Genomic DNA, 16,358 nt, shown 5'->3' with positions numbered 1-16,358 from the left:
TTATTGATTGAACATGTTCCATGTACTTGCCGTATACTTTTCTGAGTAATTTTTGTGCATGGGAATTTCCTTAAAATTAGCTCTGATGTTTAACAACTAGGAACTAGCATAAGCATTTAAACACCACATTTAACATCTACATCTGAGACATGAAATTTATTTAGAACATATTCCCCACATGTTTAAAATGTTCCATTTAAGTTGTACAGTTGCTATATAAATTGGATAATTAGTAAATGAGTATTGTAATAAGAATGAGTCTCCAGACATCATAAAGGTTTGGGGCAGCTACCCATATGTTATTTCCTAGCTGCAAAAGTTTTTGAAATATTTGAACAGAGATATTCACAAGACTGAGTCCAAAACAGAATTGATTATTTGGAGGTAAGATGGTGGTTTTAAGGGCTGGGGTAGGAAATGATGTCATCTAGCTCAGGACTGGAAGTGACGTCATCAGAGGTGCTGGAGCTGGAAGTGACATCATCAGAGGCACCGGAGCCGGAAGTGACATCATCAGAGGTGCCAGAACATGGTGAGATTTCCCGGGAATGGTCTGCAAGAAACTGAGAGAGACAGTCAGCACACTCTGCCACCCCCTGGTCTGGTGTAGTATTACAGTTCCCCAGGCCCTTTAGCTGTCACCTAAATGCATGTGTGTGACAAGGCCTCCCCCCTTAGCCAACACCCACCGGGTTGGGCGACCTGCACCGAGAGGTCGTGGGAACGAGAAAGGGCCTCAGCTTTGGAGTGAAGAGAGCCCTTACGATGAATAAGTGAATACTTAAACGGTTCAAGAAACCACCTGGTGACCCGAGGATTCGACTCTTTATGTAGGGCCATCCACTGTAAGGGTGCATGATCCATCACAAGAGTAAATTCCCGACCAAAGAGGTAGTACCTCAATTGTGTAATCGCCCATTTAATCACATGCGCTTTCCGCTCCACTGCCGCATACCTGGTCTCCTGATCCAACAGTATCCAGCTGAGGTATAAGATGGGGTGTTCTACACCATCGACATTTGGCTCAACACGGCACCGAGACATGTGTCCGAAGCGTCGGTCTGGAGAATGAAAGGAACAGAGAAATCAGGAGCTTTTAAAATTGGCATAGACGTAAGAGCCTGTTTTAAGTCACTAGATGCAGCCTCCTTTGTATCATCCCAAACCACATTGTTAGGAGCCCTCTTCTTTGTTAAGTCAGTCAAGGGCACCACTCTCTCTGAAAACCGGGGTACAAACCGGCAGTACTACCCGGCTAGTCCGAGAAAGGCTAGGACCTGCCGCTTGGTTCATGGATGGGGGCATCGTATTATGGCTTCTATGTTTGAACAGTGTGCTTTGACGGTACCCTGACCCATCAGATAGCCCAAATATTTAGCTTCCTTCAATCCGAAGAAACATTTCTTTGGATTAATTCGAAGCCTGGCTTTTCCTAGCGTCCATAACACCGCAATGACCTGCTGCACATGGCCCTTCCATGTGCTGGAATAGATGACGATGTCATCCAGATAGGCAGCACTGTACGCATTATGGAGGTGGAGTACTCTATTCACCAGATGCTGAAAAGTTGCAGGTGCCCAGTGTAACCCGAATGGAAGGATACGATACTGCCAGTGTCCACTAGGGGTACACAACGCAGTCTTAAACTTCGTAAAGTCTGTTAAAGGAATTTGCCAGTACCCCTTCATCATGTCAAGTGTGGTCAAAAACTTAGCTTGGCCAAGCCTCTCGAGGAGGTCATCCACTCGGAGCATTGGATAAGCATTAAATTGGGATACTTGATTAAGCCGGCGGAAGTCATTGCAAAACCTCCAACTCCCCGGACGCTGTCACTATGTCATGTGCAATCAGAGAGGTCCTTCCAGGTTTTTCACTCACCACCTCTGGTATGGACAGGATAGCTGCTTCCAGTTCGCGTCTCTGGTTAGAGTTTAACTCTGTGCCGAAATTAAGGTTGATGGTGTGAGCAAAGAATGAGCTGGACTGAGTAGAAGTGGGATCAGAATCCCTTTCCTTCCAGAGCTTCAGCAAGTTTACATGATAGATCCACTTGCTCGGTCAACGATTGGGTTGTTTCACCAAATAATCGATGAGTCCTTTCCTCTCCTTAATTTCATAAGGTACTTAACAGTGGGCAAGTAATTTGGAGTGTGAGGTAGGAACTAAGACCATGACATGATCTCCCGGTTGGAATTCTCCAAGGGTCGTACCACGATTATAATAACGGGCCTGTGCTGCTTGTGCTTTTTCTAAGTGACTTTTTAGAACAGGTCTAATTTTTTCTAATCGATCGCATAACTGCGCGATATATTCCAATATATTGGTAGAGGGAAGGGCCTCTCTTTCCCATCCTTCTTTCAAAATATCCAATAATTCCCAAGGTTGTCCTCCATATAATAATTCAAAAGGTGAAAACCCCGTAGAGGCTTGTTTCAGGGAGTCATCATTCTACTGCTTCCTTATGAAAGAAGCTGCGTTTCTCTGAACTGAAAGTGTATTTCAGAGAGAGGGTCCGGTCTGACCTCAAGGGGCGGGGATTGTTCTCGACTCGTCGAGGCACGGTTGATGACGTGTCCATCTGCGACAGCCCAGGAATCTCCCCGTCTGCCTCTTGGCCTTCCGCATCTCTCTCAGCCAGCTGTAGTCGAGTCATCCCTGTCTATAGCTAGGCCCAAGGTTTTCTCGGGAGTAGTAATTGCTACACCGCTTTTATTATTTGACCAGTCTCGCCTGCGAAAGGTGGTAATTTTGTTCAGCGATCCTCCATAGCTAATGAAACATCGGGCGGTTTTATATTTACAGGTTTCTCCATGTACACAGGTAATTCTGTTTCTGTTGTTATTATCCACTTTAGCGGTAGTACATATCAGCGAGCAACAATGGAAATGTTACCACCAGTATTGAGGACCGCTTCTACTTTACTTTATATCCATTACCTATTACCACTCCTGTATGTGTTAGCATTAGTGGGTTGAAAAGTGCACATAAACCGCCTCTCCCTGGCCACCCACATCCCTCCTCGTCCACCAGCAGTTTGTCTGCCCCAAGGACTTAGAACTTTAGAACAGGCTCCGGTTTATATGAAAGAGACCTAGTTTGTGTGACGTAATCCTCACGGATTCCACTAGAGGACTGTTCTGCTCCCTCAGATTGTGAGGCTGATTTAGGATTTTCCAGGAGCTTTATGAGCTCCTCCATGTTGTCGAAATCTCCCCAGGCCAGGAGAAATGCTGTCAGCTCAAACGGCCTTAGCCAATGGTATATTTGTTCCCAGAGAGCTTCTGCCTGCTCCCGGGTAGATCGCTCTGGATCTAACTCCCAGTTTTTTAAGATCCTTGCCTGCTGGCCTGAGGAAAGCCCATATTTATCAGGGATCTTAACCCCAGTGGGTGGCCCAGCTCTCCTGCGAGAGAACATAATGAGCCCCCTTCATTTCCTTCATAGGAACCAGCGCACATCTGTAAATCTCATCCATATTCTTCCTTTGAGAAAATACTAGCCCGGTTTCATATTTAGGAAGCAGAGCCTGCACCAAGTCACTCCTGACCCCCGAACGAACTCCGCACCAGAAAATTCGGCCCCAGTACTTTCTCACCTGATTAATTATTTGGTCCTGTCCCGTTTTCTTTTGGGAACCACCATCCTGCCGACTACGCCACTGTAATAAGAATGAGTCTCCAGACATCGTAAAGGTTTGGGGCAGCCACCCGTATATTATCTCCTAGCTGCAAAAGTTTTTGAAATATTTGAATAGAGATGTTCATAAGACTGAGTCCAAAACAGAACTGATTATTTGGAGGTAAGATGGTGGTTTTAAGGGCTGGGGAAGGAAATGATGTCATCTAGTCCGGAACCGGGAGTGACGTCATCAGAGGCACTGGCGGAAGTGACATCATCAGAGGTGCCGGAACCTGGTGAGATTTCTTGGGAATGGTTTACAAGAAACTGAGAGAGACAGTCAGCACGCTCTGCCACCCCCTGGTCTGGTGTGTTATTACAGTTCCCCAGGTCCTTTAGCTGCTCCTAAACGCACGTGTGTGACACTATAAGCAAGGTGTTTGCCATAAGAATTGGATATGACATATGCCTTTGACATTTGGCATATAAGTTTACTTTGAACAGTAAAAACCAGCAAATTTTAAATAGAGTGTTTGTATATTTGCTATTCTCTAAATATATAAGAAAACAAGAAAACAGAGTGCAGCATTTTACAAAAGGAGTCCTTTGTATGAGTGTGTTCTGTCTTGTACTCAGTGCTGCCAGGATAGGTTCTGAGCCCCTCAAAAAGCTCTGAGTTAGCTTGAAATTGCCATCTTATGTAACTTTTACGTTTTTGCACTGAGCTGAAGGGATTTGCGTCATGTATAACCAAGTCAGTGTGATACGGCAAAAGTCCCTGCTCTGAGGATGCTCCTGCGAAGTCTCTGCTACTTTGTTCCCAATATAACGGTTGCAAATGAATGTGGTCTGAAGCAAAGCATTTCAGACCAGCATAACTCAAAGCTACCAAAATGTAGCTAGTGACTGATTGCCATGAATTTTACGGTGAATTGTTACATTGTCTCTGTGGAATCCATACATGTACTAGGCTGCTGACACGCTACTTTAGAAGTCAAATAGCAGCCATAAAAACAACAGGTGCCAAATGCATAGAGAGCCCAGCAACCTGAAATAAATCATATAGCTGAAGGATGAATTAAAGGGGACTGAGTACTTTCTTGGAAAAGGCAGGAATTGAATTAACAATGTTTTTAATTGAAATATTACAATGCAATACAATACAGTTTATTTTTGTATAGCCCAAAATCACACAGGAAGTGCTGCAATGGGCTTTAACAGGCCCTGCCTCTTGACAGCCCCCCAGCCTTGACTCTCTGAGAAGACAAGGAAAAACTCCCAAAAAACCTTGTAGGGAAAATGTAACCATAGATAACTTTCTTTGCTTTACAAAGCAATTCACTTCATAAAATCTATAACTATAGAGCATGTAAATGTAATGTATATAAAACAAAAACAGGTCATTAAGACTTACAGTGACACACTCATCTTTCATACTGCCTTTATCAAAGAACTCAACTCTAAAGCACTGAACACAGAATGGTCCATTAGTCCATGCTGCTGTCTCACAGCTTCAGGGGTCTTCAGTTCAATTGCTGGCACGGACAACATCCATGTGTCCATGTCTTATCTTCATGTTCTCCACTAGCCTGTGGACTATTTTTCCAGGTTCCATCCATTTACCAAAATTGTCTTTATTATATTCATTGTTTACTCAGTATTGATATGAATGAGCACAGCCAGCAATGCATAGTAATCAAACAGAAAAATGGCTGGTCATATGACCACAAATTTAAAAAAAAATGTTTGAAAATACACATTAATAGCACAATGGACCATCTTACCAAACATACTTGATCCTTGCCTTGTGCCCAATATGGGTCTGTTCATGCAAATTTATGGTTTGACAATTTATCATCTGTAAAGTGGGAAGCAAGTTTGAGCTGAAACCATGCAGCTTGAGAAAAACAATGACATTTACTTCATTTATTCATTGTCACTTATCCAGTTCAGGCTGAAAGTGGATATTGTTATAATGTGGAGACTTCACCAGGGAAAGAAGGGTGTGAGGTTTCCAAACACAAGCAAGGGAGTAGGCCAGACTCCTAACTGGAACTCAGCCAGGCCCCTAATACTACCTGCTGGCTTTAGCTGAAACACCCCCAAAATAAGGAGCTTGAAAAACAATTAGTAATATAGGAAAATCTAACAAAAGCCCCACAAGAAGAGGGAAGACCATAAACCCATTTTTATTAAAACAGGAAAAAGGAGAATCTTTATAAATCAAGAATTTATTGAGCGAAAATATAAAAATACAAAAAAAAAAAAGCTAAACAGAGCAAACAGAGGTACAAGGATTTGCTTCAAAAGGCAATCCTAGGCAAACAAAGTCCCCAAAATGAAATAAAAAAAAATGAGAATCTTTAAGAGCAAGAATAATCAGAAAATCCAATTACATTAAATAGCAGTACTCATGAATGCCATCGTAAACAAATGATTTCCTACACCTGAGTATTCTTAGCTTACTTATGTAGCCAGTGGGAGGACTTAGGAGTCGTGACATCATGGTGGTCCTGCCTTTTGGGGCTCCACCCACAAAAAACATGGAAGATGAGTAAAATTAAAGAGACTGTACAACAATAATCAAAATAGAAAATACATAAAAATAACACAATTGCACAAAAAATTACAAAAACAGCAATACATTAACACATGTAAATCATAACAGATTGTCTACAGGAATCATTGATATTACAACAGACAGCATCTGTTGAACAAACATTTTAAGGAAAACATGTGGTTCCTTATTTAAACAATGGTCTTTTAAGCAACTGCTTATACTCTACTACAAATCCCCATTGTTAAATGCAGCCTATTACTGTTTTACCACTAACACCAAGAATGAGAATGGCCTAGTTCAAGGTATTGTGGATGAACGCATTTTTGATGAACAGCAATGTTACACACACACATTCCTTTAATTTCCTAAGTGCTCATTCTTAATGTATGATGTTATATAGTTGCAGACTGGGATCACAAGAGCATCAACCCGTTCCTCTATTGTGCTAATGTGGCTGGTGGGCATGTTCAGATTATTCAGATTACAGGTACAGCTGGAAGATCAAAATCTCCTAAAACAATATCTGTTGAGGTTTTGTGTGGTACATTCCCTGGTGTACCAGACCAATTTTGTAGTATGTGTTGTTTTTTTGTTTTTTTTTAAAAAAAGCAAAGTTAGAAAGAAAAAGTTCTGTTTGGCATGCTTGAGAGTAATAAAGAAATAGAATGAATAGAATAGAATAGAAACAGTAATGAATGTCACAGGTCTCAGCACAGAAAACACTTGATTGAAACCGACCTGCAAAGTTTTGTGCATTTCACCTAAAAATCTAATTTTTCTCTGTGATAGGGGTGCTACTGCGCTGCAAAAAATAGTGACAAAAATAGTTTGCAATATGCTTTATGCTTAACTGTTAAAACTTAAGCCAATAGAAATCATAAAACTAATCGGCAAACTTTTCCTCCTGTTCAGGGGAGTTTGTGTCTCATTGAAGAGAACCAAGCTGCAGCCTAGCTCCTAAGTTAAGGTTAAGGGTTAGGGTTAACCTTGTTTTCCATTTAAAGTCACACCACAGAAGAACAAAACAGCCTCACCCGGCCTGAATAAGTGCAAGAATAGATCACAAAAATAAACAAGAATAATAACTACAATAACGATTAGAAAAACAAGATTAAACAACAGAAAATGACCAACGCATTGAGTTTTCTGTGGAGTTCCTCTATGACATGGAGAGATGTTCCAATGATTTTCTCAGCTGCTCTCACCATTCTCTGCAGGGAAATCTGGTCTGAGACATTGCAGTCCCCAGACGAGACAGAGATGCAGGTGGTCAATGTACTCTGTGTGCTCCGCCTCACTGTCTGGCACGAGTGTGACTACCACTATATCTTGTAGGTAAGAACACACAACAAGTCAGCTAGTATTTGTACAATTTTCAGGAACCAGATAAACTAAATGAGTTATATTCTTCCTTTTATTTATTTTTTTTTTTTTGACTACTGCCTGACTTAGGACTTCGCTGTGCCTGCTTTCTTCTGGTGCTTTCACCGCCTTCTTGATTGTGGGCAGCCTTCTTCAGTTCCCTGCTTCTCAGACTAGAAGATAAAAGGCCCTTCCAAAGAATGCATTCTAGTTGGGTTTTTTGTTTTATATCATTTTTCCTGGTCGACTGTCTCCTTCTTGATCTTGTGCAGATCATAACAATAACTATAGTATAAGGACATGTTATCACTTATAGTATACAATAGAGTAAATATTTTTCCATACTTGGTGTATAGGTTTTATATTTTCTGTTATTGTTTTTTTTGCATATATTGGTCAAAGTCAGCATTTTCTTCACTTGCATAGATATTTCCATAGTACCATAAAAAAATTTAATCACACTGAAATGATGCCTATGGTGTAAACTTTAGAGTAAAGATAAACAGAAATCATTCAATACAGCACACCAAAAAAAATATTTTTTATTGGTTAGGATTCGGCTCTCATTTCTGAAAATGAAGTAGTGGTAAAGTGATATTTCCCCAAATATTTGAAGGGGCTTTTTAAATCTTTTATAAGTCTTCAATCTGCCTCAAGAATGATTTAACATATGAAGAGGTAGGGGAAGTGATGCCGAAGGTGGTAGGGATGAGAATGGCGCATGTTGGCATACGCCACACGGCCGCCATGCTACCGAGAGTTGATTCTACAATAAAATAAAATAAAAATAAAAAGAGGAATAACCTTGGAGGTCAATCAACACAACGAAAGTGGATGGTAGTATGGTATATGTGTACCAAATGTTAGGTCAATAGTTCAAATGGTTTGCGAGCTACAGGTGATTTAAAATCCTGGACAGACAAACAAACAGACACGGTAGTGTAATATATATATAAAGATGAGCACTTCTGTCTGTTTGTGTCTCCTTAAATCAGTTGTACACACAGTACTGTCCAACTCCTATTGCTGTGAGGTACGGATATGCAAAATACCATGTAACACAATGTTATCAACTGCTATTTATTCCTGTGGAACAAGCATAACAAAGGTTTTCCTGGACACATCCATATTGTTTTTCTGAATGTTTTAGTAGAACTTGATCAACTTGGGTGTGACGTCATTCCCAGCTCCGACATCCACTTTCCAAGGTAAACAGAGCACAGCATCACTTGATTAGGATACGGGGATCATTTCAGTCTTCAACAGTTAGCCTTTGCCAGGTCTTGTTTAATGATAAGACTTAACATTTTCTTTTTCTCAGCTGCTGTTGTCAGAGTGTTATAAAATTAAATTCTCCTAGGACTATTAACTATAATAACTTGTGTGGCTGTGTTTATATAAGTTGTCCTAAAATGGACTATTAATTATTTTACTTGAAAGACACTGTTTGTTTCAAGAAGGTCTAACTGCAGCCTGCAATACCTATGATGTAGATCAGGTAATGCCCACAACGTCATGAAATGCCTATCAAGTCAGATAATCTTCCCACAACCCTAATCTTAGTGTAACAGGGCATGCGATGGGCACTTCATGATTGATGTTGAGGGCATTTCATGATGATGGGGTGTTACATGACTAACCCCATAGGTTCTGCAGTCTGCAATTACACTCTGTTGTTTGTTTCACTAAGGTTGCAATTAGTGTTTTTTTCTGCTTCTCTTTCACATTCTAAATTGTCGAAATAATACAACATAAAATTCTCAAACCCACTCAGTTAGTAAAGTCGAGATACAAAGTACAAGCAAAATTCAAGCTTGTTTTTTTGGGTTCAGTTTACATTCCATAATAATTCAGTTGCAATGTCTAGTACTAATGAACTGCAGCAAATTTGGTCCATGAAGAAGAGATTTTAAAAAGATGCAAAAAAAAAATCAAATATGAATGTCAGAATATGTGATATATGGCTTCATCTGTATGGATTTGGTAAAAATAATATGAAAAAATCAAATATAACAAAAGCAGTGCATGTCCCTGCAAATGTCAAATAAATATACCCGGATGAAGTTCTGGAAGCATACTGCCATACACCGTGTCAACTAATTACACACCGTATATTCAGGGAAAGTGATATCTGCTGGACAGCAATTTGACACTGTGCTCTTCAACACCCGTCTCCTTCTGTTACAGACATTTGGCCTGGTAGCAAGTCATATGAGCATTGCTGGAAATTCTTCAAAGCTCAGAAGAAAAGTCGCATTTCCAATCATCATACAAATACCCTGGCTTGGCCTTCAGCCCACATTAGAAACTGGCTAGTACAGCTCGGGGAGAAAAATACAAATGATATTTGTGTATTATGACAATATCTTTCTACATCAATTTTAAAGTAGTTACTCTGTAATATTCAAATATGATGAATAGAAGGATAGAGAGAAATGAAAGGTACTATATAATAGATAGATAGATAGATAGATAGATAGATATAGCAAACTTTAAATCAATAAATGTCATTTAGTGCTCAGTTTATATCAGCACTCTGCAGAGGGGCACAGATTAAAATTAGAAACACCAGAAAGACTCTCCAATGGATGTTTACAAGACTTTATTACTCTCAGTTCTCTCAAAATAAATTAGAACTTCCATCCGTTACAGTTCAAAATCCTGACTGCAATTACAGCTGAGCGAAAACTCTTCCGTTGTCACGTTCTGGTAAAGAAATGCATTTTACAGCTAGCAAACTTTGTAATAGGCAGGAGCAGTAAATAAAGCCGTTAAAGATTAAAATGTGGTTCTTTTATTATAGCATGTAGCTTTTTTGGTAATCAGTTTCAAAAATAATAGAAGATTCAGAAATAAACATCCATAAGCATGGAACAACCCAATATGACCCACTGTGGCCCACCATCTAGTTTTTATTAATGTGTGGATATTTGGGGACTAAGCAGAAAATGTCAGAAAAATAAAAATATGCAGTGTGAGGGAGGTGCTTTGCTAACATGATGTTGCCAGAGGCAGGGGCACCACTAGGATGGCACACAGCAAATATAAATCCCATTGGAAACCTCTACACCTCCTTTGGAGGTGGTATGCCTTGTATATGGGCAGGATGTCTTCCAAGAGCAGCAAGCATTAACACTGGCATGAGCATAATAATAATAATCTTTACATTTACATAGCAGTTTTCTCATTACTCAGAGCACTTTACGTAGTGAGTGGGCAGCCACTTTATCATCCCCTAATGTGTAGCATTAACCACACATTAGCTACTAGGCGGCATTGAAAGAGATAGTTAATTAGGGACAGGGGATGATTGGGGGAGAATGACTTGGCCATGATGGGCAATTTAGCCAGAACATCAAGGTACACCCTCTTCTTTACAAAGGATGTCTGTGGATCTTTTATGGCCACAGAGACTCAGCACCTTGGTTTTATGTCTCATCCAAAGGACATATCACTGCGGTGGAGCATTGGGTTCCACATTCAGACCAAAGGGTAAGCATTCTTCCAGCAGCAACCCAAGTTTTTCCTGGTTGATCTCCCTTCCAAGTACTAGCTGGGCCCAGACATGCTTAGCTTCAGGTGGATGACAAAGGACTTGCAGCTAGAGGGTAAGTGAATTCATAGTTGCATGATCCTCTTGCATGTCAGAAATTGAAGCCACAGGGGAAACAATGACATCTCTTGCCCGGTAGAAGGAACACACTGCCAATGACATTTTAAATAAGCATATAATAATGACATGTTCTTCTTTGAATGAAGGAAAGCCATCCCACCTTTAAATACAGAGTACAATGAAGACCTCCTGCGGAGGGCTGGCGCCCTGCCTGGGGTTTGTTTACTGCCTTGCACCCTGTGCTGGCTGGGATTGGCTCCAGCAGACCCCTCGTGACCCTGTACTTAGGATATAGCAGGTTGGCTAATTGATGGATGAATGGATGAAAACCTCTATAAGCAATGACAGTAATAAACCAGAGTTAATCCTCATAAACAGCATTAAGAAACTTCAATATCATATCAGAAGCATCCATATAATTGAGGTCACCGTAATCAAAACTGAAACAAAGGAAAACTGGACATGTCTTCTACCATAACTACACAGAGGGATACTTTATGTCTCTGTGGGAAAAGCTCTGCAAACTGACTCTGCAATTTGAAACAGTGAGGCCTGGAAGGAAACATCAGACATCGCAGCACAGCCTGATCACTGGAGATCACACATTCCCGGTAGGGAGCCCAAGAAGGTGTTTAAAATTGCTTAATGACCAGAGTTCTTTGGAATGCATAATAGGGAAGTGAGTGGCACTACATTGACTTAATATGTTTTAAAGTACTCCTGGAGAACCTTAAAATGCCATGTGCCTACACTGAAAAACATGTGCTGTACCCTGATTACCAGAGTCTGACATTATCCAATTAAATCAACAGTGGACACAGAAAAGTAAACCTCAGTATCCCAACCTAATGTCAGTTGAGATTAGTTTAGTTTAGATTGTATCTCATCTGTATTTTTTGAAGTAGGTCTGCGCGAAACAAATGGAACGAATTATTAAAGCAGCAAGCAAAGTCACTGGGCTCATCTGTGGTGAAAACCTGAACTAAGAATTTCAGTCCTGTGCTTTAAATTAATACAGCATTTCAAGTCAAGTTAAGTCATACGGCTTCATTGTCATACCTTCCATACACAGCACAGCAGCATACAGTGGCACAAAATAACGTTCCTCATAAACACAAGTGCGAGACAGGTAAAAAACTATACTATACTAAAAATAGATCATAAATAATAGGTAAGTGAATAGATAGTAGTAATTTGGAATAGGAAGTAATAAATAAATAATATAACAACTAAAAATAAAAGACAACAGTAGTAACAGATTCAACAATGTACTGCATATTTATAAACTACTAGGGGCAGGTCTAAGGGTAGTATTCCATACTGTGGCAGATGGCCAGGGTCCTTGCCCGGCTGGGATGCCCCTGTGATGGCAGGACCAGGAGAGATGACATATTCACGGCAATTCCTCCCCCGGAACACGAGAAGGCAACCCCCCTGGTTTACATCGGGCCACGGGTTTGTAACTTAGAAGCTCAACCATGCTGAGTCCCATGGCCACTACCAGGGGGTGCCTGGACAGTTCCAGAGCCCTGGACTGCAGCACTTCCGTCACACCTGGAAGAGGATCTGGGAGCACCTGGAGCACTTCCGGGTGCACTATAAAAGAGGCCGCCCCACTCTGCTCAAAGAGCCAGAGACGGGATGTGGAGGACAAAGCTTGCTGGGAGAGGAGTGGAGGCAGCAGACAAGAGAAAGAGAGAGAAAGAAACAAAGAAGAAAAAGAGAAGGGACTGAGCAGTGTTGTGCTGTATAATTGTGTACTGGGTCTCTGAAGTGGGGAGTAGAAAATAGAGCTGCCCCAGGAAGAAATAAACTGTGTGGTGTTTTGCACTTGTGTGTCTCTGTGCCTGTCTGTGTCCAGGTTTGGGGAGCTGTGCGCCCCCATGGCTTTCAGAATACACAGCACAATTCATACAAGAGACAACATTTAACACATTTTGACTACATTTTTCTGATCCGGAGCAGCTGCTACATCTACACCCGCAGCCATCTTGCTGGAAAGAGGAGTATGTACAGGGTGGTCCAGATCTAATTATGCAACTTTAAATGCAATGCAGGAAAACAATACAAGACAAAAGAATTGTTCAAAATATCTTGTAATAAATGAAAATGGACTTACATTGAATTAATTCACAGATTTTTTGTGAATTCACTGATCTTTTGTGAATTCTCTATGTAATAAACTTAAAAAGCTATAGCATAATGAAAATTGCATAATTAGATCTGGACCACAAATATATGGCATATACAGCATGCAGGACATGTTGAAGACAGAAATCTTTACTCTTCAAATAAAACAATGCTGACATCTGTTCCTACCAAAAAGTGGCTATGTTGTGATTACAGAGTACAAAATGGCCAAAGTGGTGAGTGGCTTCCAAAACATAGTCAAAAAGCAGGCCAGACTCTCTACTAGCCTGCCTACAAAAGGCTCACTCCCACAGAGCCTGACTGCCTACTCCGATGGCGGGCATTACCCTACACCAGACCAACTGGCATTGGATTCAAAGTTAAAACTTATGTCATGAAGTTCACAAAAATAAACAAAATGCCTGTACAAGGAGGAGGACTACTGTAAACCCGTGGCCTATAGAGAGATGGGCTACAAAAGATTCTTTATAAAACAAAACAATAGGAAACAAAAATAAGAAAGTACAATAAATATAACAAAATGCTCAAAGCAGCAAAACAAGTTGTCAGCAAGGCAATCTGAAAACAAATAACAACCAATAGAAAGTCCTCAGTCAAAATCCTTAAACAGAGGCCAGAAAGAGTCAAACAAACCAGTAAGTACAAAGAAACAGAACAACACTCACAGAAAACTCACAATCCACCAATGTGCATTCAATGAACAATGAGGACTACACTTTCCAGCCTTCCTTTAATTGGGTTGGGGTGGTCCCTTGCAGTGATATCAGAGGTGGTCCTGCCTCCTGAGGTTCCACCACCAAAACACAAGGTACATAAAGAGATTTAAAGAAAGAGTACATGTATATTCTTAAACATAACAAAAACAATGATACATTAAAAATATCAACTGAATGATAAATAAACAAAACTATAATAACATACATAATCATAATAGATAATCCAAATTAAGAAATGATCAAAAAGACAATGCAAGAGAATATAAACATAATCCAGGGAAGAAACCCTGGCTAAAACATAACAGGCTGGAGATGTTGGAAGAGAAGGAAAGAAGGATGAGAATGACCATTTTGGTGGTGATATTTATAGTCAGAAGTTGGCCAGCAAATCCATGGGTCTAGTTAAAGACAATTCAATGGGTTAGGTAAGTCTGAGTGTTGTGATACGACATGCACATCAGAACAGGTAATCCATCCAAAGATAAGCATCTTCAGGCCTAGCCAGTACCTGGATGGGAGACCAGCAAGGAAAAGCTTTGGGGTGCTGCTGGAAGGGATGTTCATGAGTCCAGCAAGGGGCGCTTACTCTGTAGTCTGTGTGTGGATTTCAATGCCCCAATGCAGTGACAGTAACACTAGGCAGTAAAAATGGCAGCATCGTTTGGATGTAAAACTGAGGTCCTGGCTCTCTGAGATCATAAAAGATCTCTGGGCATCCTTTGTAAAGAGCAGGGTGTATCCCGATATCCTGGCTAAATTGCCCATCATGGCCTGGTCATTCTGCCCCCCTAATTGCTCCCTGTGTCTAATTGGCTAACTTTCTCTCATCACTTCACCATCTAACAGCTCATGCGCAAAAATGGCTGCCGTTGCATCATCCAGGTGGGAGCACCACATTACTGGTGGTTGAAGTGGCTCCCCACTCACTATGTAAAGTGCTTTGAGTAGTAAGAAAAGTGCTATATAAATGTAAAGATTATTATTAATATTATTATTATAAGTATTATTCACAAGTAGTAAACGAGTGGGTGCAGGCCTCAACAAACAACACAAAAGCCAGACTTGCCCTTTTTTGCAGGTGTGGGCCAAGACTTTTACAGTTCAAAATATTCAAACGTTCACCAAAGGAAGGAGAGGAAAATTGTAAAACTTCTGTTTCAATATAAACAAAACACAGTTCATTTAGTATTTTGACAATTTATGATTTTTTTTTTTAAGCCAAGGCAGGAAAAAAGAAATCAAATCCATAAAACAGTAGCCAATTAACAATGTCAGATGCAGGGATCAAAGCCAGAAAATCCAACAAAGAAAGAATCTAAAACCAAAATCAGGAATCAAACACAGAAAATGCTAAAGCTGCATCATCAGGTGGCCCTGCACACTGAGATTCTATATGAAGAGGACAGGGCAGAAAACAAATCAGACTAATACCATATGAATAGAATAAAAAATGCTCAATTAACAGTATAATCAAATGAAAAAAACAGAAAGAACAAACCCAAAAACAGAATTAATAACACAATTTACTAAATAATATTAAAAAACAACAAAAGGATTAAATAAACAAAGAGCATACAGGAGAGAGACCTTGGCTTGATCATAACACCGAGAGGCAGTAGTCTTTGTAATTTTTCCCAGTGGTATCGTTATATTACTCCGTCTGTTTTTCCAATCTTTGTACTGCTTGGGATTTGTTAACATACATACTTTTTTCTTTTCACCTGGGATTTTTTTCATATTTCCGAGAGCAGAATGGTTCAAGAACGCCCTTTTGGTCACATAATGTTCTTGGAAACATCATACTGTAGGAGTGATGACCGAGCTTAATCCAATTTCTGCATTTTGAACAGCAGACTCAGAGAACTGTTCCATTTTTTGACTGGTTAGGCCAGCATCAATCTCAGAACATGCATGTAGGTGAAGCACACTACGTTATAGACAAAATAGAGAGTCTGCACGCGTGCATCATGGATTCTACAGATACCTTTAACTCAAGATGAGTCCAAGAGATCTTTAACAAGTGACCATCGATTTTTTCAAAATATTCAAAGATGTACTTCCAGAAGAAGGATGCTAATGGTTTGGTTTGCGATTAACTGGACTCTTCACTTTCTGCACATTTTACACTTTGTGTGGCAGATTTAATTTCAAAATGATTAATTTGCCATTTTTGTCCTTTAGCTTACACTAAATAACCCATAATGACCAAGAGAAAACTTGTTTTCACAAAGGGTTGCAAGTTTATTAAAAATGAAAATCTGTCATTCATATGTTTTCAGATCCTCTGCTTTGGTACTTTAATTCCACTCTAGATGCCTCTAGAATTTGATCAACGTCC

The 16,358-nt window shown here is 40.2% G+C and overlaps 1 protein-coding gene across 2 annotated transcripts in view; it reads right to left on the bottom strand.

The window, feature by feature from the left end:
- Positions 1-16,358, bottom strand: part of cnksr2a (connector enhancer of kinase suppressor of Ras 2a) — a 763,738-nt gene that overhangs the window by 56,582 nt on the left and 690,798 nt on the right. Inside the window, exon 23 of one of the 2 annotated variants that reach the window (XM_039745566.1) lies at positions 990-1,061. The exons of the other annotated variant lie outside the window; for it this stretch is intronic. Coding sequence (XP_039601500.1) covers positions 1,005-1,061 — 57 coding nt within the window. The 3' untranslated portion in view covers positions 990-1,004. Of the gene's footprint in view, positions 1-989; positions 1,062-16,358 lie in introns of those variants that run through there. 2 annotated transcript variants of the gene reach the window in all.

The sequence above is a fragment of the Polypterus senegalus genome, chromosome 2, assembly GCF_016835505.1.
Source record: "Polypterus senegalus isolate Bchr_013 chromosome 2, ASM1683550v1, whole genome shotgun sequence".
In the NCBI taxonomy this organism is placed as follows: domain Eukaryota; kingdom Metazoa; phylum Chordata; class Cladistia; order Polypteriformes; family Polypteridae; genus Polypterus; species Polypterus senegalus.
Note: the sequence above shows the minus strand (reverse complement) of the source record. Positions and strands in the feature narration are given on the sequence as shown.